This window comes from Hippichthys cyanospilos, chromosome 3 (assembly GCF_059441005.1).
Source record: "Hippichthys cyanospilos isolate Australia breed blue-spotted pipefish chromosome 3, RoL_Hcya_1.0, whole genome shotgun sequence".
NCBI lineage: Eukaryota > Metazoa > Chordata > Actinopteri > Syngnathiformes > Syngnathidae > Hippichthys > Hippichthys cyanospilos.
Window position 1 is genome coordinate 3664611 of NC_142371.1, and position 23533 is coordinate 3688143.

The 23533-nt window shown below is 38.6% G+C and overlaps 2 protein-coding genes across 7 annotated transcripts in view; one reads left to right on the top strand and one right to left on the bottom strand.

Annotated features, from left to right (window-relative positions):
- Window positions 1-23533, bottom strand: part of LOC148425484 (glucocorticoid modulatory element-binding protein 1-like) — a 27052-nt gene continuing 3519 nt past the window's right edge. The window contains exons 1-11 of one of the 6 annotated variants that reach the window (XM_088410550.1): window positions 15243-15316; window positions 14000-14156; window positions 12276-12407; window positions 9519-9577; window positions 9186-9307; window positions 8987-9090; window positions 7285-7469; window positions 5680-5805; window positions 2531-2668; window positions 2241-2354; window positions 1-1086 (exon numbers count right to left, since the gene is read on the bottom strand). In XM_088410550.1, the coding sequence (XP_088266676.1) occupies window positions 602-1086; window positions 2241-2354; window positions 2531-2668; window positions 5680-5805; window positions 7285-7469; window positions 8987-9090; window positions 9186-9307; window positions 9519-9577; window positions 12276-12361 (1419 nt within the window). In that variant the 5' untranslated portion in view covers window positions 12362-12407; window positions 14000-14156; window positions 15243-15316 and the 3' untranslated portion in view covers window positions 1-601. Of the gene's footprint in view, window positions 1087-2240; window positions 2355-2530; window positions 2669-5679; window positions 5806-7284; window positions 7470-8986; window positions 9091-9185; window positions 9308-9518; window positions 9578-12275; window positions 12408-13706; window positions 13965-13999; window positions 14531-15242; window positions 15317-23533 lie in introns of those variants that run through there. The other 5 variants (XM_088410551.1, XM_088410549.1, XM_088410553.1 and 2 more) reach the window with 5 other exon arrangements.
- Window positions 14682-23533, top strand: part of LOC148425485 (discoidin, CUB and LCCL domain-containing protein 1-like) — a 17713-nt gene continuing 8861 nt past the window's right edge. The window contains exons 1-5 of the mRNA XM_088410547.1: window positions 14682-14890; window positions 18057-18278; window positions 19871-20008; window positions 22848-22899; window positions 22975-23047. Coding sequence (XP_088266673.1) covers window positions 14821-14890; window positions 18057-18278; window positions 19871-20008; window positions 22848-22899; window positions 22975-23047 — 555 coding nt within the window. The 5' untranslated portion in view covers window positions 14682-14820. The remainder of the gene's footprint in view (window positions 14891-18056; window positions 18279-19870; window positions 20009-22847; window positions 22900-22974; window positions 23048-23533) is intronic.

A 23533-nucleotide genomic window follows, 5' to 3' on the forward strand; every position in this document is an offset into this window, starting at 1 on the left:
TTTGGTTTAGAGCTTGAAACATTTATTTAAATGTGTTCAATGATCATACAGGGTATTTATTCACATTTAAAGACTATCTTGATACTTTTTTTTCACTTGCAACGTATTCATAAAAAGTAGCCTTTGAAGAAATCAGCAAAGTGTGATATATACTGTCAAGAAGGTTGTCCTCCTATGCATAGAGCTTAGTGCTGTTGTCATCCCATTGAGAGTAGGCTGCTCTAGTTACTTTCACACAAAAAATACAGTATAGATTTATTTTAAACTGTGGGTAAAAAATAAATACAAATCTCGGACATACATGCTTTTTTAATGGGGAAAAAGCATTATGCCTTCATATGAGCTTGAGTGAGCTCCTGTGTTTAAAACTTGCTATTATATAAACCTCAACATTAAATGACCCACAAAAAGTATTTTCATTTACAAATATCGTAAGAAATATTCCCTTTTGCTACCTGCTATCCCAACCAACTTTTACCACAAGGAAAAACAGTCACCAAAGACTAAATCAAAGTAGTCGCACGGACAGGTTTACAAAGTACTCTTTTACAAATTGCCTTTGACATTGGGATCATGTCCCACTTCATGTTGTATCAATCTCTCATTTAGTTTTAAGATTTTTCAATCCCTTTCTCCCCAAAGTCGCCCTTTCAAAGCCATGCGAGCTCTCCGCCTCATTTACCTCCTCACTTCCTCCTAACTGAGGCTGAAGCTTGCACGCCCTTTGTCCAAGAGCCTGCTGCATCTCCACCTTTAGTTCTTGTACCGCCCTGTGGGCCCTCACCTGTTTGCCCTGCTCACAGGGCGCCCGCGTTCTCTCCTCGCTCTTCGCAGCCCCCCCCTGCGGCCCACGATGGCTGGGGAAGTGGCTGACGTGCTGGGGGTTGATGTTGGGGTGAGGGTACGGCAGCTCGGGTAAGCCCACGAGCGAGAGAGGCTGGATCACAGTGTTGCTGAGGGTGGGCGACAGCTGGCTGTTGGATGGCTGGTGACGTTGGGGTCGAAGGTGCTTGGGGGATGCGTGTTTGAAGGATGTGTTTTTAACACACACCTGCTTCCTGCGTTCCTTTGACAGCTCCTCCAGCTCTACGGGGAGACAGTATAGAAGTGATACCGCCGAACGTCAATGTTCAAGCCAACGCCCCCTGAACCTGAGATCATTTGGGAATCCGAGTAAAAGCTTTAGTGGATGTCACTTCTTTTGCTTTTGGCATTTCGTGCTACGCATTTCGAAACAATAATCAGCTTCAGCAATAGGTCGTGAGAGGACGTAAAGAAAAATGTAAAGAAAAAACTAATTATTTGAGCTGAGAGACGTGGACGGTAATTACAACGGATTTTTACAATGTTAGTTACCTGTTTTTTGGTTGTTGTTTTTTTTTCCAATTTAAGACTGGGGGCTCACAAGCGGTTTGAAAACAATGCTGGTAATTTCGCAAGCCAGCGGATTCGTGTTAAGGAGGCCTGCACCACAGTGGGAGAGGTCACAACTGACTTCAATCATGGCCAATCAAAGCAACTTCTTTAATTCCTTAAATGCGGTGTCTCGACATAGCAGAAAAGTGGGCACATAATCATAAGCGGTACACAAATGAATGAATAATAATGCATTACTTTTATATAGCGCCTTTCTAGACACGCAAAGGTGCTTTACAATGGCTACATTATTCATACACTCAAAAATTCATACACCAGTGGTAAACTACGTACATGACTGAATGTTAGTTTTGTGTGTATATAATCACTGGGCACAATATCGTGTGGGTATAGAAAATGTCAAAATTCTCTGAAATGGCTAATAGATCACTCATTTTTCATGTGCGATTAATACCTTTGGACACATTTTGCAACCTGCTGTCAACTGAAAATGTCATCACATGTTATCAAGACTCCAGTAACAACCAATCAAGACTCAGCTTGCGATTGTCACATGACCACACCCAAAAAAAACAGTTGAACGGCGATCCGTCACTGCCTGAGCCTTGAGCCCGAGCGATGTCATTTTCAGTCCACAGCATGGGTGATGTGTTTTTGAAAAGTATTAATTGTACCAGAAAATAATTTAGCTATTAAATTAATTCAACAAAATATAAACTTCTTACTGCTGTAAATGGTTATAGTGTAGTAGTATGTAGTGTACGGTTATAAGTATAGTATCATTTTAAGTAGTCACAGCAAATAGGGGAACTCAGCGGTGAATGATTCCTCAGTAACAGCTTGGTAAAGGTTGCCTCCCTTACCGTAGACGCCATCGTCCTCATTGTCTTCCCTCTGGCTGCGTCGCTGCTCCAGCGCTTGCTTGACTGAGTCTAAAAGCCCAAACATCTCACACAGGGAATTCAAGATGATGGCGTCTGGAACAACACAAATAAGTCAATCCTCAGTAGCTGTGCATGACTGGAATGTTTGAAAGCCGTATTTAGCCGGAGGGGCCATCAGCATTAAACATTTACTTAATCAATATTCTACTCAAAGCAAATCTTTTTTTCCGACCTTCAGCATTTTGCAGGTTCTCACTGTGTAAACTCACCGGTCTCCTGCAGCTCGGCCTTTTCGCTGCGGACCTCCACTCCTTTCAGAGTGGCCAATAAGTGAGCCTGAAGACCGGAGAGGACTTCTCCCATCAGCCCATAATCAGATACACCCCTCCACAAGCTTAATAAGCCATCTACACACAGACAAATATGAGATGGAAAAGCGCTTGTAATGTATTCCCGTGATGGTCTTCACGTAAGTGCTACAAACATGAAAAAGAAAAACAATAGAGCTAGCATCCTCGGATCAAGGGTTCTCAAAATGCGGTCCCCGGACCCCAAAAGACACCAGCAAATTCATTGGTTTCAGTTTCATTTTAAATGCAATCACTTCTTGTTGTCTGAAACAATATTTTCTTCCTCGGTTATCCAGTTACAAACAACAAAGTATAGACCAGTTTTTTGTTTTGTTTTTTTTTGACAGTCTCCTTTTTGTTTCTAAATTTGCTCATACTCTTTACATTTTATTTTTAAAAATACATTAAACAAAACCCTAAAAAACCCAATAGTCAATGCCTCCAATCATAATTTAATGTACTGTCATGTTATAATTTCTTATTATGTAAATATTGCCTTATTTTGTTTCATTCTGAGATAAAGGTTGTTTATCATTGTTGTATTTTTATTTTTATTTACTTATTTTGACTTAATATTATAACTAGTATTTGACTTTCTGTTGGCTTATGTATTATGGATTGCCCTGCTGGCTGTATCTTTGGTTGTATAATTTTTTTTGGGGGGGGGGCTTAAAGATGATGCCATGAGTTATAAGACTACAGAAGAGCTAGGAAAGGTGCAGCAGTGACAGAGATGGGGGATAAAAGGTTTAGAGGTCAAGTCAAGTTTATTTATGGAGCAAATTTTACACAACAGGTTGAGTTGTTGCGCTTCCAATATAAATATATATTTTTTTAAAAAGAAGCAACAAAAATTGTTCAACCCAAAGGGGATTAAATGGAATATAAAAAAAGGTATTATTAGCAGTAATACACTCGTGTTGTCACACTTATTAGCCACATCAGGTAGAGTTGGATTTGAGCTGTCAGATGATTAAGTGGTCATGAATAAAGGGATTTGCTGCTTGAAGCCAGAAGAAGCTAACCTTTTTCTCCTTGCTAATGTCTATTTATTTTGTCCAGTATTTAATTAGGAAAAAACACATTTGCCTGAAAAACACTTCTCGGTAGAAACATCAAATGGTTGCATTAAAAAAAAACTGTTGTGAGAATGTTGATTCATAGACCAAACACATGCTGTGACTTTTGGTATTCGGCTCGTTGTTAGACAACAGCAAGTTGTGCAAAGTCACTTAATGACCTGTAGAACTGTAACGGCACTGTGCTCGTGCTAAAAAGTAGAGTTAAAAGTTCCATGTTTCTTACTAAATGGCGATGCGCGTTATAAACAGTCACGGTTACATGTAGACAAGGCCAAAGTGTTTTTTCTGGCTATGCATTCTCCAATTGTCAAATGCCTTGCCAATGTTTACGCTGGTTATACACTGCATTCCAGGAAGGTGGAAGTCCAATGTTTCTTCTCTCCCCAACTTGGACAGACATACGGACAAATGACGGGAACACTCAGAATAACGGTGGAATAAAAACGTCAAAATGGGTGTGTTTGAATGGGATAGACATTTATACCATCAGTTGTCGGTCCGATCAATGCTCCTCTGTTGCTGACAAAATTACGAGCCAACTGTTTTGGCTGTTTCATTGCTGTGTTGCTTCTTTCCGTTGACAATAAACTATAATCACTTTGTGGCTATGGGGCTAAGATCCGCCGAGGGCATGAACTGCCTCGGTTTAATTCACTACTCATTTTTCACAGTATAAACACAGCTAGCATTACAGGCGATGTTATCGTTTTTGCTGCCTTTCTCAGTCATGGTTTCATGAACCAAAATGCATACTGTACTTGCGCAGCGGGACTATTGTACAGACCTAAAGTAAAAAGTAGAATTCAGAATTAAGTGTTTTTGTGATTTTTTTTTTTGTTATTTTTTCTTTTTAAATATCATTTACATGAAGAGATTGCTTACCGATAGTTGCGTAAAACATTCTGGGATGCCTATGAGCAGGCAAAGAGGTGATGTCATTTCAATGACCAATGGGCACATCCCAAATGACAAGCTCACTCTGATTGGCTCTTAGCCAGGAAACGCAAGATAGGAGTTTTTAAATTCCCTAATAAAGGCATTACTTAGAAAATACAAGCTCAGCCCTTACTTTTTACATGCGGTGTATGTAACATATGACATTTACTAATGCGACCGTTTTTAATGGAACCGTCATTTATAATGCTTGTTCAAGATTTTTTAATTAGACGGCTGGGAAAATGGACCCACAGAGGTTAAATTTAGGAGGTGGTTGACAATAGACGTGAGCGACAGATCAGTGGTTGTCTGATGGGCCGACCTTTACAATTTTCGTCGAGAAAAAACAATGGACCGACAATGATGGAAGAGGTGCAGTGCAACAACAACTGAAAAAATATATGTGATGTTTTTTTTTACTTTCGCCTCGAATGCTTTGATATCAGAACTGGGACAACCCAAGTGGGATAAGTCTTACTTTGCACCTTTATTGAGTGCAACATTTGACTCTGTGACCTAATTTCATACTATTGGAAGTGCCTTAATAGGCGTATCGCAGTGGTTGCTGTGACTATGTCAGGGTACACATCAAGGCATTGAGTATTTTTAACGTTAAAAATTCCTTAATGCACCTTCAAACAATCTACTGACTTCCTGTACTACCAAGCGAAGATTGTATCATTTTTCAATTTCCAATCACACAGCTTTAGTTAGGCTGCAAACTTCTCCTCCGGCTGAGTTTTTTTTCAATGTAGCTTAGGTATATATTTGCATGCCATATTCAGGGCATCTCACTGATCCTTTGTATCCTCCCAGAAGGTTAGACACTCCTAAAAATATACATTTGTGACTTTGCCTGCAAATATTTCTCTGAATTCTTATGAATCTCAAACACATACACAGATAAAGCTGACACAATTTTAGCTGCCTGCTTGCCAGATATAAAAAGCATCTTTTCTTCCAGCTCCCAAATTGAGAACCTAAGATAACTTGCATTTATATTCCACCTTGGCTCAAACGAAAACATTTTATTCAAAGCACTTTATTTACCAGGCGTATCACTCCTCTTCCTCTTTGCATGTCCATTGGCTGTGGTGAGGTGCGCCGAGCTCCACTCTCCACCGAATTTATCTTCCAAGGCCTCGTCCAAGTCAGCTGCGTCATGTAGAGACTCACCTGAAATGAGAGGAGGATCAAAAACTGAAAATAAAGCATAAACAGATCACTGGCATGGAAGGGGGTCAAAAGTGTGCATCATATTAAAGCCGAAAGGAAAGCAGAGCGGCGTTGCGATTTGTTGAATTAACAAATTTGTGTTAGCTTACCAGATAAGCTTGTGACAACTGGAAAATGACTGATTATTCGATAAAGAACTAAAACATTTTAAAGTGTGAAAAAAAATCCTTAATTTGAGAAATGATGGTATCTATAAAACACAGTATTGCTCTGAGAAACACCTTGTTAGCTCTCTCGCAGTAGTTATTTTGGTTTCACCATATGTGGTGTAGTTAAACCTATTTAAACTATTGCTTTGTACATTTAAATATGATATTAAAAATGGAATAAAATATTTAAAATAGCATTATTCCCGAGGAGGAAAAAAATGCTATCATACCAGGATTAGAGGTCAGACCGCATCAACTAAAGAGTTTGCAATAAATGCAGAGGTCTTGTGTCATTAGCTGGCCACACATGATTTCACATGTGACAGCTGTTGCTATGTGGTGCAAGAAAGAGAAACAGTTGAAGCGTGTCTTCGACCAGAAAATGTTGGTCTAATTGCAAATTTCACAACCTCAGGGGCATTTGGTTTGAGCTTTCTTTATAATAGTGATAAGGCTGCGGAAAGACCGATGCGCCTATCCATTTTTTTTCAGCTTTCAAAGTATTTCATTATCTTGGGAGACAGATAAATTAAATCCACGGGGCTTTTGCAAGCATCTTTATGGAACAACATGCCAAAGGGGAAAACATGAGTGATAGAATGCAGCAAATAGAAAGTGGCCAAGTTTTGCAATCTTCATAAAAACCAAGGCATATATATTACAGAAACAATGTGTTTGCATGTGTGTTTTACATATATATATATATATATATATATATATATATATATATATATATATATATATATATATATATATACAAGAAAACTCTGCATAAAAACAGATCTAACAAACATACATTAAACAAATATTAGATTAATGCAATAAAAAAATAACAGTTTACCTATGACTGTAATTAATCGATTAAAGATTAATTAATTATATACATATGTACAATATTATTTAGACTTTTAAAAGTTATTTTGAATTAATACATTGTATCCTTAGAGTGAGCAGGGTATTTTCAACTATTTACATTGGTCAACAAGACTCAGTGGGTAGTTGGGAACACAACTGATTTGTGAACTATAAAAATGACCCAATATGAACAGGCTCCACCTGACAACAATATTAACGAAATAAAGATTGGGTCATGCTAGTGCAAATTTCCTCATGCAGTATCTTCATGACAGATATCAATGTATCTGTGTGATGCTATTATCTGTCTTTATACATCTTATATATCTTAATAACAGCTATGTATCCGATTTCTGTTTACCTGTTAAAACCTAATAATCCCTCTCAGCACAATGGTTGGGAATCATGTACGCACCTGTCAGGGAAGGCCCCTGCCCTCCAAGAGACTCAAGAGCCAGTGACGAGGGATTGGGCTGCACGGATGCCCCCAGAGGAAGCTGCGAGTTGTTGATCAGCATGTCAAATTTAGTGCTGCGGCACGTGTTGCTGCACACCGTGTCATGCTGGTAGAAGTCTATCTGGCCAGAGTCCATCATTTTTCTGCGTGAAAAAGAAATAGGTCGAACCAAACACTGTGTTATTGCACAGGTGCTCAGGGCTGTTTAAATCGGACTTCTTCAAACACGGAGATCTCTGCAGGATAAAAGATGAAAACAACAGATATTGCCTTTGAGTCAGTGTATTGACTCGCATCTACACCAAGGAACAAGAGTAAACATGATAAAATGGCAAAAAGCAATACTCAGCAGTTTGTTTACCCGGTATTTGAGCCTGTCACATTCATAATGCTGCTTAACGACCACACTCACCGTCCATCCTGCCCGTCGCAGACTTACTCTAACGCAAAGTGTTGTTAAATTCGGTTTACATCGTTGTCTTTGCTCCTATCGTTATGGGTGCTTTGCATTGATATGTTAAGCTAAACTTGAGCTGCTTCTGTGGGAATCAAACTACTTCTTACCAAAACTGCATAATACTCTACCTTTATCAAAGGTACTGTCGTGGCATTTTAATGAGGTAAATTTATCATTCATCGAACAGACAACTCTCACACGCGACTCCATTTTAAACCCTTCCTTTTGCTCCTCAACCTGCCCTCCCACCCACAACAGGAGCCTATCAGTTTATGCCAAGCACAATGACAGCCAATCACTTTGAACCAACCCCCAACAAAACAGACCCAAGAATCCAAATGAAAATGTAAAAAAAAAAAAAAAAATGCTTTGCTTGTAATAAATGCATCACTAATTTGACCAAATTCTACTTTCTACATTTGTAATGATTTTTCAGGGTTTCACTGCAGCGTTTTGGCTGATTGTTGCATTAATTAGCTAATTGATTCAATGTAAATAATTTTTAAAATGTAATCATACATATGCACAATTAACATGTTTACTGTATGAAATCATCCAGTGATTACCTTGAAATAAACCAATGACAAACAATACATTTTTTTAAAGCTCCTTCAAAAGATTATGTGGCCCATCTTTACCTCACTCCAGCTCAAGGTTATAAGCGTTATAAGTTTGTATATGTTCGAGGTCAGAAACATGAACAAAGGATTTCTCATTCAGTCTTTCTTCAAACTGAGTTTTTGTTGTTGTTTTTTTCTCTTTGACAACTTGCCATGTGTTTATTTAATGAAGATTAACGAGCCCGTCCCAGGAAGCCATGCAAGCCATTGATAATGTTGATTTGTTTGGGAGTCTATCTCTGTCACATCTTTTTTTCATTTCCATCACTTTGGGATGCTCAATCTTTGTCTCATCAGACCACAAAAAGCAGTCTTCCTTTTCTTCTTGCAAATAGAATGTTTTTTTTTTCCACCCTCAACCAGGCCCTTGCTGTATTTGTTTATGGCAATATCGGTATTCCATTCCTGCAATTTCCCAGATCATGTTTTGTTTTTGCAGTCACGAGTAATGTGGCAAGTGTCTTGATTAGAATAAACTTCAGGCTGTTTAGAAGGCTATCTTCGATCAGTCACAAAAAAGCAAAGAAATAATTTATTTAATTATGTAAAATATTTTTCAAAGTAAATAAATAAAACCCCCAACCTGAGCATAACCCCGCCAAGTCTGATGGCCCTTTTCCAGTCCTTCAAGGTGGCTTTGCCTGCCAGGTGTACAAACTGCTTAGGACTGATAAGCTGGTCATTAAACTGTGAAAACAAGTCAACAGTGTGTGCTTATAAATAAACAAGCAAATGCACATATAACAAGAATAAAACCAATATAACAGCATCCATCCACTTACTTTAACACATCTAACGTTGATTCCAGGACATACAAACTTCTTGAAGAGTAGAACAGCTCGACTTTCTCCACAAGTAATTGGATAGCCGTACTCCACACTCTCACCCTCTGATTTATTGTCATCTACGAAGATACAATTCAAAATAATGATTCATAAAGCCTGAAAGTGCTGCACAGTGCAAGAATCTAGTGTATTTTTTCAACAATTTTATACAGATGGTCCACTGAGGGTATCATCACAACTACAGGAATCACAATTACAATATTCGGCAAGTCAGTCAGTCATCAATTGTGTATAACAATAGTCTGTGCTGTACTAGAAAGTGTCTCTTACCATGTTGAGTCTCTATGGCCAAGACTGTGCTGCTTGTATCTGCAATATCATAATTTCCCCTGCAGAGGGCAACAGAACGTCACAAAAAAAAACTGCCATACAAAAGCAATCGTTGACAAATAGCCTATTGGCCTAAATTTTAAATCCGAATCTCAGCTCAGGGTCCCCCATTTAAAGTTTGCATGTGTTTCCCATAACTGCGTGGATTCCCTTCATCTACACCCACTTCCAAAATTCGACAACATGCTCGTTAGTTTCATTGAAAACTTTGAATCTTTAGTTGAGTTACCAACCTTTTGGAATTGAAGAGCATCTTCTTGAGTATTACGATTAATGGAAAGGGCTACCACTTTTGTCAACTTCTTTACTATTACTATTAATGCAAAAGGCTTCCACTTTTATGTACACTTCTGTAATAATAACAACAAACTTTTGTAGTTGTTTCAATTTTTTTGTCTGTCAAAGTTATGTCCAAAAGTCAGTATAAATGTATTATGAATTTAAGGCAAAGGATTTGAGGGATATTGAAAATTCTGTTTATGATTATTAGGCGCAGAGCCGTTCAAGTGAGCCACGGAAATCAAAGAAACAGCAGAAGACAAGTGGCTTTTTTTTCTACAAACAATTTCTGTAGTTATTCAAATATTTACTGTAATTGTGTGATTTCAAGGTTACAAACAGCATGAAATGAATGTTTACACAATGCAGTATGTCAGAAACAAAGTCACACAGCTACAGCCATAGTTAGTCTTTTAGGTCTTATTGTTTTATTTGTACAGTGTATTTCATACAAATAGTACTGTAAATTAAAACCTTACTACTGCAATGTTTTGTAAAGGCTATAATTTTGTTTGTAAATAAATAGCTGTGTCTCTGGAGCGCTTGTCCAACAAGTGACATTAAACAACAAAGTACTTCTTTTTATCTCCCTCTATGTGAAAATGTGTCTGTGAGCATAAAGTTTTACACTTTCGCCCGACTGGTATCTACTTTGAAATTTCCGAAAATGTCTTAAATTGTGCTGCTGATCCTTTCATTTATGTTGACATTTTAGAAAACTTTAGTTACCCCCCAAAAATTTAGGAAGCTTTCTTTTTTTAAATTAACTTTATAAGACATGACACTGGGAGCCTTCCTACCTTCTGCCGGCTAAACCCAATGCCAAGGCCCTGGCCCTGGCTCTCACCTACACAACTACATCAGGAACAGTGTCACTCTATCTGAAGGTCACACTATAAATCTGTGTGTTCGCTCCAGAACTCTCAATGGAATTATTCAAAAAGAACAAAAAAAATGTTTTTTTTTTATTATTGATTTTCTTCAACTTTTTTACCTACACTTTTTTTATTATTGATTTTCAGCAGTTTCACCAAGTAGCACGGTGATAGCACAGTAGTTGCCAGGCCTGTTTCATGAATTAGTTTTAGGGTTAGGGGGGAAAAAAGTCAACCAAGTAGGGGAAGTTAACTTTAAAAATGTGTCGACTGAAAATATCTGCCTCAAAGCTGCGTCAGAACCATGGTTGCACCATCATTTTCCACACAGATCTTTCAGGTGCACGCAGTTTTGCAACCCCGCCACCATAAAAAAGAAAAACAACGGGATATCACAAGTTTCTGATCATTTCCAATTAAAAACTTAGAAAATGTACTCAACTATTGCAAAGTGGACCTGACTAGCAGTACTTTGACTGTTGCCGTACTTAAACAGAAAAACATCCAAAGATCAGCTCCACTTGTTGTCTTGGTGCACCACCAAGTAACCAAATGGCTCATTCTGTCTGTGTGCTTAAAAACACATTGATTTAGTAATCAGCGCGCTTTCATTAAAGAAAATATTAGCGCGTGGAGTTTCTGGAAAGAAAGCTCCCAAAACTTCCCAAAAAGCACTAGAGCTGCAATATTAAAAAAAAAAACCTGTTATTACAAACAATCTATTTTGGCTCAGTTTTAGGTGTTCGATTTAGAGAAGACAGTGAAGCACAAAATGTGCCCCATCTGCTGAAGAAGAAAACAAACAGGAAGTTAATGACCTTGTTGTAGCTAACAGGCAGCCAGCTTCACTCTTAGGTTGATTCATGGAGAATTATTGAAGCATTCTACGTGACTTTGAAGACACTGTGAGATGTGCATTGTACATGTAGCATTATGTAGGTGTGAACGAAATGGTGGTAAGTGGTAATTACTAGCAGGCTAATGTTAATTCTGATTGCTAAGTGTTGAGCATTGACACTTTTTGTCAGTGTCACTGTCTAATAAGTCATGTGTAGAAGAGAATAAGCAATGTCTATTTGTATCCGCTCACTTCAACTCACCTTTCACTTGAATAAAAAATAAATAAATAAATAATAATAAACATATATTGGATCGGGCAATTATTAGATGAAATAATTGAAAGATTCTTCATTTTGAAAACAATCAGATGGTGGCACATCAGTTTTTTTTTTTTTTTTTTTTTTTTTTTTTTAAATATTTTTTGAACCACAATTCAAAAGCAATGTCTGTTTTTTTCTGGTAGATTTTCATAAAACGTTCTTGTTTTGTCAGATTCAGTGTGACTAATGTGGGTTTTTCTTTCACTACCTGAGGGGTACCAACAATTGTGTCCACGTGTGGAGAGGCATGCTGATATTGCTAACATTATGCATTATTATGTAAAATGTATAGACAGAATCCTGTCAAATGAATGATAAGTGCATACAGTATTTTCTCATGTATGTATAGACAGTGCCTCGATAGCAACATCCATAGTATTTACCCATGCAAGATAGGCTGCAGGTGCAGGATGACTTGAGCCTTATGGTTGTTGCCAGTGGACCCTCCCTCCTCTTCCTTCTCCATCATGAGATCCCCTGCAGACACAATGACCTCAGCACCCCTCCTCACAGAGCTGCACGCACAGAGGCCCAGCCACGCATGTTGACAGTAGGATTTAGACCAAATAAATGCACGCACGCACAGACGCTAAATTCACGCACACACACAATCACACACACATCAATGAAAGCCCCCCCAGCTGCGATGTTTGACATGCAACCGGCATAGAAAATGAACCCATAATGGGGTTAAAATGGAATAATCCACACATGAACTGGTCTTGTTTCACTGTATAAAACAAGCCTATGCATTAAGGTAATGTACACATGTGCAGATTGAGACCAAGCCAAAATGTGTCCTGTAAAAAAAAAAGCTGTATGATTTAACATACAAAAGCAAGATGGCAATCAACAGGTGAAAGTACACTGTGTGTGTGTACATATATATATATATATATATATATATATATATATATATACATATATATATATATATATATATATATATATATATATATATATATATATATATATATATATATATATATATATATATATATATATATATACATGGATAGATAGATAGATAGATAGATAGATAGATAGATAGATAGATAGATAGATAGATAGATAGATAGATAGATAGATAGATAGATAGATAGATAGATAATGAGTATACCCATTACGGTAATAATTAAGCGTTTCAATTTCGAGACACCAAACATTTAGAGAATATTACAGGATCAAATGTCATAACAAAAGTAATGCCACTCTAGGTATACTGTTGTATTATATAAGGTCAAACGTGTGTCATGCTCCGAGGCATATTTTAATCAGCTTTATTTACTTGAAGTTTAGGAAAAGGCAAATAACAAAAATATGCAAATAAAAGTGCAATTGAATCTGTATTTACAAGAGAGGCAGCTGTTTCGATGTCCCAAGATCTGGGAATTGAATAACATTTGTTTCACTTAGACCACAGAGCTATATGGATGTTATACAGTGGCAATTTTAGCAAACATATCCAAAATATTAATCTTAGTGTAAGACTGTATTGTATGTTTTTTAATTATTAGTAGTAGTAGTAGTAGTATTAGTAGGACATGTACTGCATTGGAAATATCTCTGTAATAAATAAGGGCTAGCTGCTTTAGTCGACCACATGACTAATTTGATCTAAAAGTTTGGAGGATGCTTTTGTGCAGTATGGTCCAAACTACTACTGTGTAAAGGAAATGCTCTCTTTCATAAGACAACAACTGACAGTCAGCGTTCCTTTTGGAATTATTTTCACAACACACAATGTCAGCCATGCAAAAAGAAACAGCCTACAAAGCAACCAAATACGAATGAGCAAAGTGGAAATTACTAACCGTTTACGCAAAAATAAAATGGGCCAAACGCAAAAGCTCCAACATAGCCACACTAGCAAGTAGCCTGAGCCTGAGCTGAGCCGTTGCGTGCCTCCCTCACACTACTTCACCCACTCAAACTGACGTCTGCTGGCGCGGCGTCACGCACAGCCCGGCACGCACGCTGCAAACGAGCGCACAAACCCTCCGCGCAAACACGCGCGCACACACATATTCAAAACGAGGGAAAAAAACGCAGACACCCAAACAGAGCACCTGCTACTTTGAGTCAACGTTGTCTTAGTTTGACTTACCGTTGTTGAGCGGGGCACCCTTCTCCTCATCCTCCGCCGGCCAGAGAGGTAGGAGAGCATGCGCCGTGACGCGTCCACGCTCCCCGCACTGAAGGCAGCCTTTGCCTGAGAAGCATCTGTCCCGCTGTCACGACAAGCGGTGCGCTCGCACGCGATGCTGTGTAAATCGGTCAAATTACTCTTATGTGCTAGGGCGCCGCTTGATTGGCGCGCCTCTCAGCCCATGGCCGATCCGCGTCGAAAGACACAACGTGCAAACACACACTTACAACACGCGCGCGCGGCTTGTGCGCTCTAAAAAGAAAACCTCATAAATGTTCAAATGAGCCTCGTGTGGTTTGTAACTTCTTTGTTTTGGAACGTCCCTCTACAGGAGACGTGCTTTTGTCAAAGGGTGACGGGGGCGTGTACGTGGATTGTTGGAACATGTCAACGTAACATACTTGCAGCCCAAACGAATTGTGAAAAAGTGCAGTAGATCCGAGTTCAGCGTTACCGTCCATGTAAACAAAGGTAAACCATTAACAATTGAGCACAGACTGACCTCGGATCAGTTTGAACGTTTGCCCGCCTCTTCTAAATGGAATGCGGGCGGCGGGGTGACTGACAGCGCTGATGGACCAATCGCAAGTCGGGTAAGCACCTCGTGGCCAATAGTAAACACCCAATACTTTCTACTACAACTTTAGCTCACTCCGGAGAGCAAAACGAACACGAGAAAGAACGTTTCGGCAGCGCAAGCGGCTCTCCTTGCACTGTGCTTGCCTGCACTGAGCTCTGGAAACCATGAGAACAAAGTGCGAAAAACTCGGAGATCAAAGATGATATCACTTTTACTTGGATATTGCATCGCATTTAGCGCCTTTTCCACACGCGCCCGGGGCCAAGAGGGTAAGTTACGAATATTGAGTTAATTAGCTCAAATTCGGGTCTCGAGACTTTTTCTTTGGGAGCATACAAGCTAGCAACTGTTTGGGACGTTTAAACTTTTTTTTTTCCTATAAATAATAAAGTTTTGTATTGTACAGACAAACTGTAAAACTGCCAATTTACTGTTAACTTTTATTATCCAGCGTCATCCAATTGTCAAGTCAAAACGTGCATTTTTATCAATTGGGATTTCCATGAGTGGTTATCACGTTTGCGCGCATTTTTTTCATATTGTAGTCATTTAGTTCCATAAGTAGATTTTTTTTGTTGGTCACGTGACACATTCTTAACATACTCTTCCCTTCATGTTTACCTGGAGCAATGCGTTTACCTTTCCCAGGTCCGAACGCTCAAGTGGAATTCGTACGCCACATCGAGAAGCATTATACCTTCATCACACTCGAGATTGAAGAGTGCAATCAATGTGTTATTTTTGGACGTCTCTCTGTGGCTTTGATTTCTTCACGCCGGCTGATGATTAACTTCACAGTCACTTTGCAATTGCTGGGAAACAGTCGGCTGCGGTGGAGCCCACGCAAAGTGGGAAATATAGTATTTCGTCTCGAGTGTTGAGTGACGGTGGCCCTTACACGTGGTATTTTATTGTATTATTCAGACCCGTAACAGAACTTTCTCCCACCGTGTCGTGGGAAAACAACTGTCACCCTCTGGCATGTAATTGTTACACATCAGATTAGTATCTGATCGTGGGATGATATATGGCTGTGTGAAAATGCACAGTGCTGGGCGTTGAGTTAATATTTGCAGTATCTTTGTGTAAAGAGGCTTTTTGCTACCTACGCAAGCTGTATTTTCCCCTCACCCCAGAGGTTGTCCTTTAGAAGCGGTATTTTTTTCTACTTTTTTTGTTACTGTTCTGCACTGCCACACAATGAGGGAATGATGCCAACCCATCACTTTTGCGCTGAAAAATGGTATCAGAACATTAATAAGGCAGAACAGCTTGTAATGTAAGCAAGTCCTACAGGTGAGCATCCCAGCTGCTTGTGTGGACCTGCGAGCCTGCCAGCAAAACACTAGAGGAAAATATGGAACAGGGTTTTTGTGTTTTCTAGTTAATAGCCCAAATAGGTCAAACCAGGATAAAATGAGCTCATGTTTTCATTGGAGAACGGCGAAGGGGAAAGATGATTTTGCCAAAGCGTTGCTCACTAAAGTAACCCTTCCACAATAAAGAGACATCCATGCTCGGTTGCCCATGGTTTACTGCATGTGGCAGTGGCATTTCCAGGAAATCCTCAGGGGCAAAAACAGAGTGGCGTGGAAGTTGGGGGCTGGTGTGTGTGTGTTTTGAAGACACAGGGTGAGCACAGAGGGTTATCCTGCAGTTTGGACTCAACATAACTTAAGCACCCTTATATGGAAGACGAGGACTAGGGATGAAGCTCAGACGGTGACCAGTGCATTTTTTAATCTTTTGACCATTCCTGAACCACTTGACGACTGAACTCTTGCTGCCGCCTCCGCAAAAGCGATCTCTGTGCGATAACGCTGGGAATTGCTCATTTATTTACTGTGGCCCACTGATGAGTTAGCTTTCATCTAAATATTAGTGTCCCAGTCTGATTCGTGTGTTTGTCACAGGAGCAGATGTCAGTTCAGATCGTGTTATGAATCACCTTAAAAAGGAGCAGAAATAAAAATTTAAGTATTTAAACAAACCGTTTGAGTGGTTTAGCAATAACTATTGCTGAAATAGCAATAGTCATTGCTGTTTTTCCCCTCAATATTTTGATTAATATGTGTTCATTTTTTTGAGGTCTTCCTGTGCATTTTAATCAAACATAAACAAATATTTGTTTTTTTTTTAATTTTGCAATAAAAAAATATCAGCTGTTTATGTTCAAGCTTAATCTAAAATGAACGCAAATGAACCATGAATTAACATGAAGGGCAGTTTATCTCCAAGTACAGTTGTTCGAGTTGAGTTGTTCTAATGGATAAAATGTTTTTAATGTATTATCTGGGTCTCTTTTAGTATTTGTAAACAGAGGTGTGTGGACCTTTTTATAAAGACTGTGTGACTGCTTCCATTCAAGATAGTTATAAATAAAGTGCAGTTTACTGCATGTGCTCTCAGGAAGTGTCTATTACCGGTAGACTTCTATTGTACACAGAAAGTGATGGTGATGCAGAAGTGGGAAAATCTTTCTCACGGCTGCTTTACATTTGGAACGCTTCCAACTCTTGCAATTTGTTTAGTTATAATATATTGTACTTCTCATATACCCATATAGTATACTTAATCTAGCTTTTATGGTTTTAGTGTTTTTGCAATACAACAAATACTTTAAGGAAGCAAACATAAATATCCCTGCAATTTACCCATTCGCTGAAAGCCATTTTAAAGAATTTGGACATTTTCAATATCCATGCGATATTAGGTACAGTGATTATAAATACACCGAGTCTACCATATGCAAACATGTACTTTGTCCTTTCTACCTTTTTTCCATTATTTTATAATCAGTAGTGGAAAAAAGTGGTAAAAAAAAGCATCTATTTCTCCAAGTGGACTTCAAATTGTGTTGATCTCATATCTAAATTGTGGCATTGTTGTTTTGGTGGTTGTGCATCAGTAAAGCTGTTTCTACGTTAGACATTTACTTTGGAGCGGAATCATATACTGTCCTTCCACACCCTCCCTGTTGAAAAAAAAATTGACTAGTACACTTGTCAATGGCAGTGAATGAGTTCATAAGAATAATGTAAATGTGTGACATTTTGCATTATTAAATTGAATAAATTCTGTGTACCTTGCAAAATAAATCAAAATATGGATGGATGGACGGATGGACGGATGGATGGATGGATGGATGGATGGATGGATGGATAGATAATGAAATAAATACCTGGGATTTTGCCTATTAAAAATGTAAAAAATATTTTTGGGGGATTGAATGAGTTATTATACTATTTAAATGCTATGACTGACTGTAATTGTGGTTTTAACGTACAGTGGATGCCCTCATTATTCAGAAGAGCTAGTTGGTAAACTGCCAATTCGAGTGTTCCTTAAAAATGGCAAGGCAACTTCACTTGAATTGGTTTGCATCCACTTGCTTGAAAAAACACATGAGAAAGCGCTTCATTTATATTGTTTCAGGTGATGGCTGTGGCCATACGCTCCTGGGCACTGAATCCGGCACCTTGGCCTCACAGAATTACCCGGGCACATATCCGAGTCACACCTGGTGCAAATGGAAGCTTCGTGTCCCAGAAGGGCGCACGCTGCGATTTCTTTTTGGGGATTTTGACATCGAAAGTAGTCCCGGTTGCAGTAACGGCTCTCTCGTCATCGCAGAGAAAAACGGGCGTCCCGGCCTAGGTAAGATCTTTCACAGGCCCTGTACCTTCCTACTTTTCTCTTACGGCATTTTTGGTCTTTCCCATGCAATCGCAGACATCCCCCGTGCCAATAAACCCAAAGCATGCCAATCTTTTGACACATGATGTAACAAGCGAACTCAGAGACACAAAGGTTGTCTTGAAGGCATATGAATTTGGCCCTGCTCCAAAGGGATGATTGAGAAATCGATGATAGAAGAATTGCGCTGCGACATGTTTGTTACTGGATACCGTAGTACCTTAGTCATGACCGTAATGTTCTTTTCTCCCTGCCGGATTACTGTTCCTACAAGCTGTGACAGTCTACAACTCTTTGATATTACTCGCACTAATGTTCAGCGAGTGAGTTCGCCAACGCCCCGATCAGTTGTGTACTCATTGTAAACCTTTACCGACAAATGCAGTGGGTGGAGCCTCCTAAAAGTTGTACAATTTAGATATCAACCACAGAGTCAAAATTAGGAGTCAAAACCATAATTTTTCTCAGTCTTTTTCTCAGTGATGTGTGTATTTGGATTTTTCTTGGGCTTTTTCGTATAGATTACTCAAGCAATGGCAAAGAGGAAAAAGTGTATAGGCCTGCACAGATGGATAGCAATGCATACAATTCCAGACAAGAAATAAGCACATAATGATAACAACCGAATATATGATTTCCTTCACAATGTGGTATATGAAAGTATCAAGATTCATCATTACAATCATATTTTTGATTCTGTATATCAATGAGAGATACTTTATCCAGCTAATTCAATATTAAGTGCATAAACAAATGATTTTTACTTAGCACATGCTAAGGTTAACAGCATTTGGCTAATGATTATCATAAAGAGAAATTATCTGAAAACAGTACATACATTTTAATGTTTTTTTTAATTTACTACTTATATTTTAAATGGATACTAATCTTATTTAGCTATTTTCAGCAGTATAAAGTTAATTAATTACAGGAAATTAAAAATTAATTAATTTATGAACTAATTTACTGTATTTGTAATAAATTTATCGTACTATTTATTTTTTCATATATTTTTACAATTCATACTTTTGAAACATATTTGCTCTAGTATTAAAGACTCCGGTAACAACCAATCAGGGCTCAGCTTGCAAATGTCACATGATCATACCCAAAAACAAACCAGGTGAACTGTGATTGGTCGTTACCCGAGCCTTGAGAACATATGATGTTATTAGTTGAGCATTAAAAATAATTATCAAATGAATTATGGACAAAATATTGAATTTTTATTGCTGAAAATGTCTAAACAAATAAAGTATCTCTTAATAGTAGTTAATGTCCCTTTTTAATCATTAACATTTAAGAAATTCACATAAAACATTGCAAACAAAAGCAAACTCTGTTTATTTATGAAACACTTCACAATTTTCGGGGAAACTTTTCTTAGAAGGGTTATATACCATACCCATCCACCCATTTTGCATCGCGTTTGTCCTCATGAGGCCCTCAGCCCATCGCAGGTGATCTTGAGGGTCAGAACACGACACCCTGGATTGGTCGGCAGTCAATATGCCGATATGTATAATTGAAAATATCCTTCTGCACGTTCACAGGTCCAGTGTGTGGGAGACTTAATGCATTACAAAAGAATTTAACAGTCGCTAGCAATGAAGTGACAATAACCTTTAAATCGGGGTCACATCGGTCTGGACGGGGGTTCCTGCTGTCCTACGCCACAGACCTTTATCCAGGTATGTACCAAACCTGCTGCTGAGCCCACCCACCAAAATGAGGCGCGCTTCTCTCCTATTTTATCGTAGTAGCTAGTTTTATGGTAACCCTTGTGCAGTATGAAGTGTCAATTCTTTGGACAAATTCTCCCACATTCTATTCGCAGTATCTAAGCCAAGGGATGGCACTTTTCTTTGCGATATCTTTACCCTTTCACGACCTTTTTTTTTGTTGATAAAAATAAAACTCATGGCATGTATTACTTGTTTTTAAGTCTAGGATACTTGGAAAATTAGTTCAAAAATCCCTACTTCCATAGATTAGGTTATAGGCCCTGGGATTTTTTGTCATATCGGTTTTTTTACAATAATAATAATATATGAAGTGAAAATGATCACCAAACGCCTACAATACATAGCAGTCAATGTAATCTATAGTAACACACATATATAGCACATATTATCAATATATTTCCGCAGTACTAGATTATTAATACATGGGAAATTGTACAACACAAGCTACCTTGTTGACAGTCGGCCCAGCACAACTTGTTGTGTAGGGAAAAGCGTCCCAACAGGATATGAAAGGCTTAAATTGGTCAGGCCTTTTCAAACTTTGACAAGATGTCAACATCTAGGTGAAATTTCAGCTCCATGGTGTTTTTTTTTTATCAATGCTTCTCTTTTGATGTAGAAATCTAAGGATTGGCCAAAATACTGGACAAGTGTTACGGGGAACTAGTGTTAGCTGCTTATCATTTTGTTTTGTTGATGATTAATTTATCACAACCACATTACAAATTTTCACGGAAAAATATCGCAACCACTGAAAATCATAAAAATGTTGTCTTATGCTGCGATTTGATTTCAAACTCTCTTTTGAAAGAATTTGAACAGTATATTTTCAAAATATTTTTAATAAGTTTTCACCTTCAACAGAGACACGTCTTTACTTTAAGTTGGTCCTTGCCTTATGCTTTTTGAGGAAACCAGTTCCCATCATGTCAAAACAAGTACTGTATCTCTGGTTTCAAACAGCTTCAGGATACTCAGTAGTCAGTACATACACAGGAAATAATTACAGGATGTACTTTGTACATAATTTCTACAATATATAATTTGGCTAAATCATAAAATAAAAAAGTATTTAAATGATTAAATAATGAATTTGTTTCTTCTATCATTTTAGCTCTAACTATTCTCACAGCTTTGTTCTGTAGCTTAAAAAATAGTAGTAGGTATTAGGAGTAGGCATGTACTACCTCAAAACTCAAGATCATGTCATATGGAAGCAATTACAAGCTATGTCTTGCTGCATCTCTAACCATTCCAAGAAATTTGGTATGATACACTTTCTATTCAAATAGTGTGCGTCTGTATGGTGATTTGAGAATTTTTTACTGTATAAATGACAATAAGTGCAATTTATTGGAACAAATTTGAAAGTTCTGCCTGTTTGTACGTGTTTTGCTAGCATAGGTAAATGAACTGACATATATTATCATTAGTGAATAAATAATCATTTTCAGACCATTTTTCCATATATTTATTTTCCTAGTTACTTATACTCACGAGGGTTGCGGGCATGCTGGAGCCTATCCCAACTGTTTTTACACCCTGAACCGGTTGCCAACCAATTGCAGGGCACAAAGACAACCATTCATACACACAAACACAGCTAAGGACCGTCCAAGCTAACTTGGACCGTCCAAGATAACCACCATTCGGGTTTTGGGGAATGTGAGAGGAAATCAGAATGCCCAGAGAAATCCCACATAGGCACAGGGAGAGAATGCAAACCCCACACGAGAAGGTCGTCGGCGGAAGTGAACTAGCGACCACGCATGTGAGGTGGACGTGCCAACTAGCCTGCCACTCTGCCGTTTTCACCCCAATTGGTTCAAATTAGATATGTATCTGTGGCTACAGTCACCAAGTAAAGACCTGAACGAGTTCTTGAGAATTTCAAGTTCCTACATTTTTTTTAAAAAAGTGCTTGAATATTTTTTCTTGCCCCAGATACCTGCTAATTAGTGTACACAACTGAAAAATCACAATCCCAGCAAGATTTGAATGCTCTGCACAACCCTAGTCTGAACACACCTTCTTAATAATGCATATTGTCATGTGAGCTATTGAAAAAAGTTTGACATGGTGACAACTTGTGTGCTTTTTTTTTGTCACTTTGTACAAAGCTATTTGTAGTCCGTGTGTGTGTATTTGTCACAACTGATTGGCATTCAGAATCCGTCGCTATCATTGCTCAATGTGTTTGCTGGGAAAGCAAGACTGCTTTGGGGATGAATGCTGAGAGGCCTCTGGCTTCTTGTTCTGTGAGGATTGATTCTTCTCCTCTTACAACACCAAGAGCGCCAATGGCCATGTGACAACAGCTCATCGACATGACGTAGATTTTATAAGGCACATCTCGTTTCGTGAGACAGAAAGATATAGGGACTTTGTTTTTATTCCTGCGTCATGTGAGTGGTCCGAGCAGGAGTCTATACTTAGTCTGCCCGGATGAGGTCATCCGGACTGCGCTGCGTGTATCACAGTTTCCTGTCTTCCCTTAGCTTGTTTGTGAAATCTCGCCATGTCTGGACGCACAAACCGCCGTCTGTTAGCTGAGATCACACGAGAGCCAGTCGCTGTCCGTGCTCGTCGGTCAGCGCAACAAAGGCCTTGCTCATCGCAACACCGATGACCGCACATCCCCTAATGTAGCAACATTTGTAATACACTGGGCTGTCTCATGTCTGTGTTGGGGGGGGGGGGTTGTTATGTAAGACCTTTAATACATATTCACGTCTTGCTTTAAATCCTACTCTTCCTCAAATTCCTTTTTTTTCTATTGTTGCAGATATTATCTCTTGTTTACAGCGAGGCTCTCATTTTAGCTCGCCACATGTGAGGTTGGTGAATACTGCGTGTTTTTCATGGTTGTTCAAGAAGTAGCAAGAGTTGTTCAAGAATCTTTTGCTTTTTAGTGTATACTGTCCTGCCGGGTGCAAAAATGTGACGGGAGACATTTGGGGAGGTCACGAGCGCGGCTATCGAGATGTAAGTACATAACAGTTTTCAAACTTTTGAATAATACTGAACTTGACCGCATTCATGACCAGCTCTGTTCAAATAGATTTCTGACTTTAATAGCCATCAAGAACTGTGAATGATTTAAGTAAAAATTGTTCTTTGACATCTAAAGTCATCAATGGTAGTCAATGAGTTAATGCATTTGAGAGAAGTACAGTTTGAAGGTGTTTCCAAACTTCTGGCTGATACTGAACTTGGCCTCTTTCACTATCAGCTCAGTTCAAATGGATTTCTGACTTAAATAGCTGTCAATGGAAGTGAATGGTAAAATGCATTCACCGCCAGCCTAAAAATGGTTCTTTGACGTCTAAGGTCGTCATTGGCAGTGAATGATTGCGTTTGAGACCATTAAATTTGATGGTATTGCCAAATTTTTGACCGATACTGAATTTGAGTTACAGCAGCACTGAAGGAACCCAACTCTGTCATAAACAATTTTCATCCCATTCAATT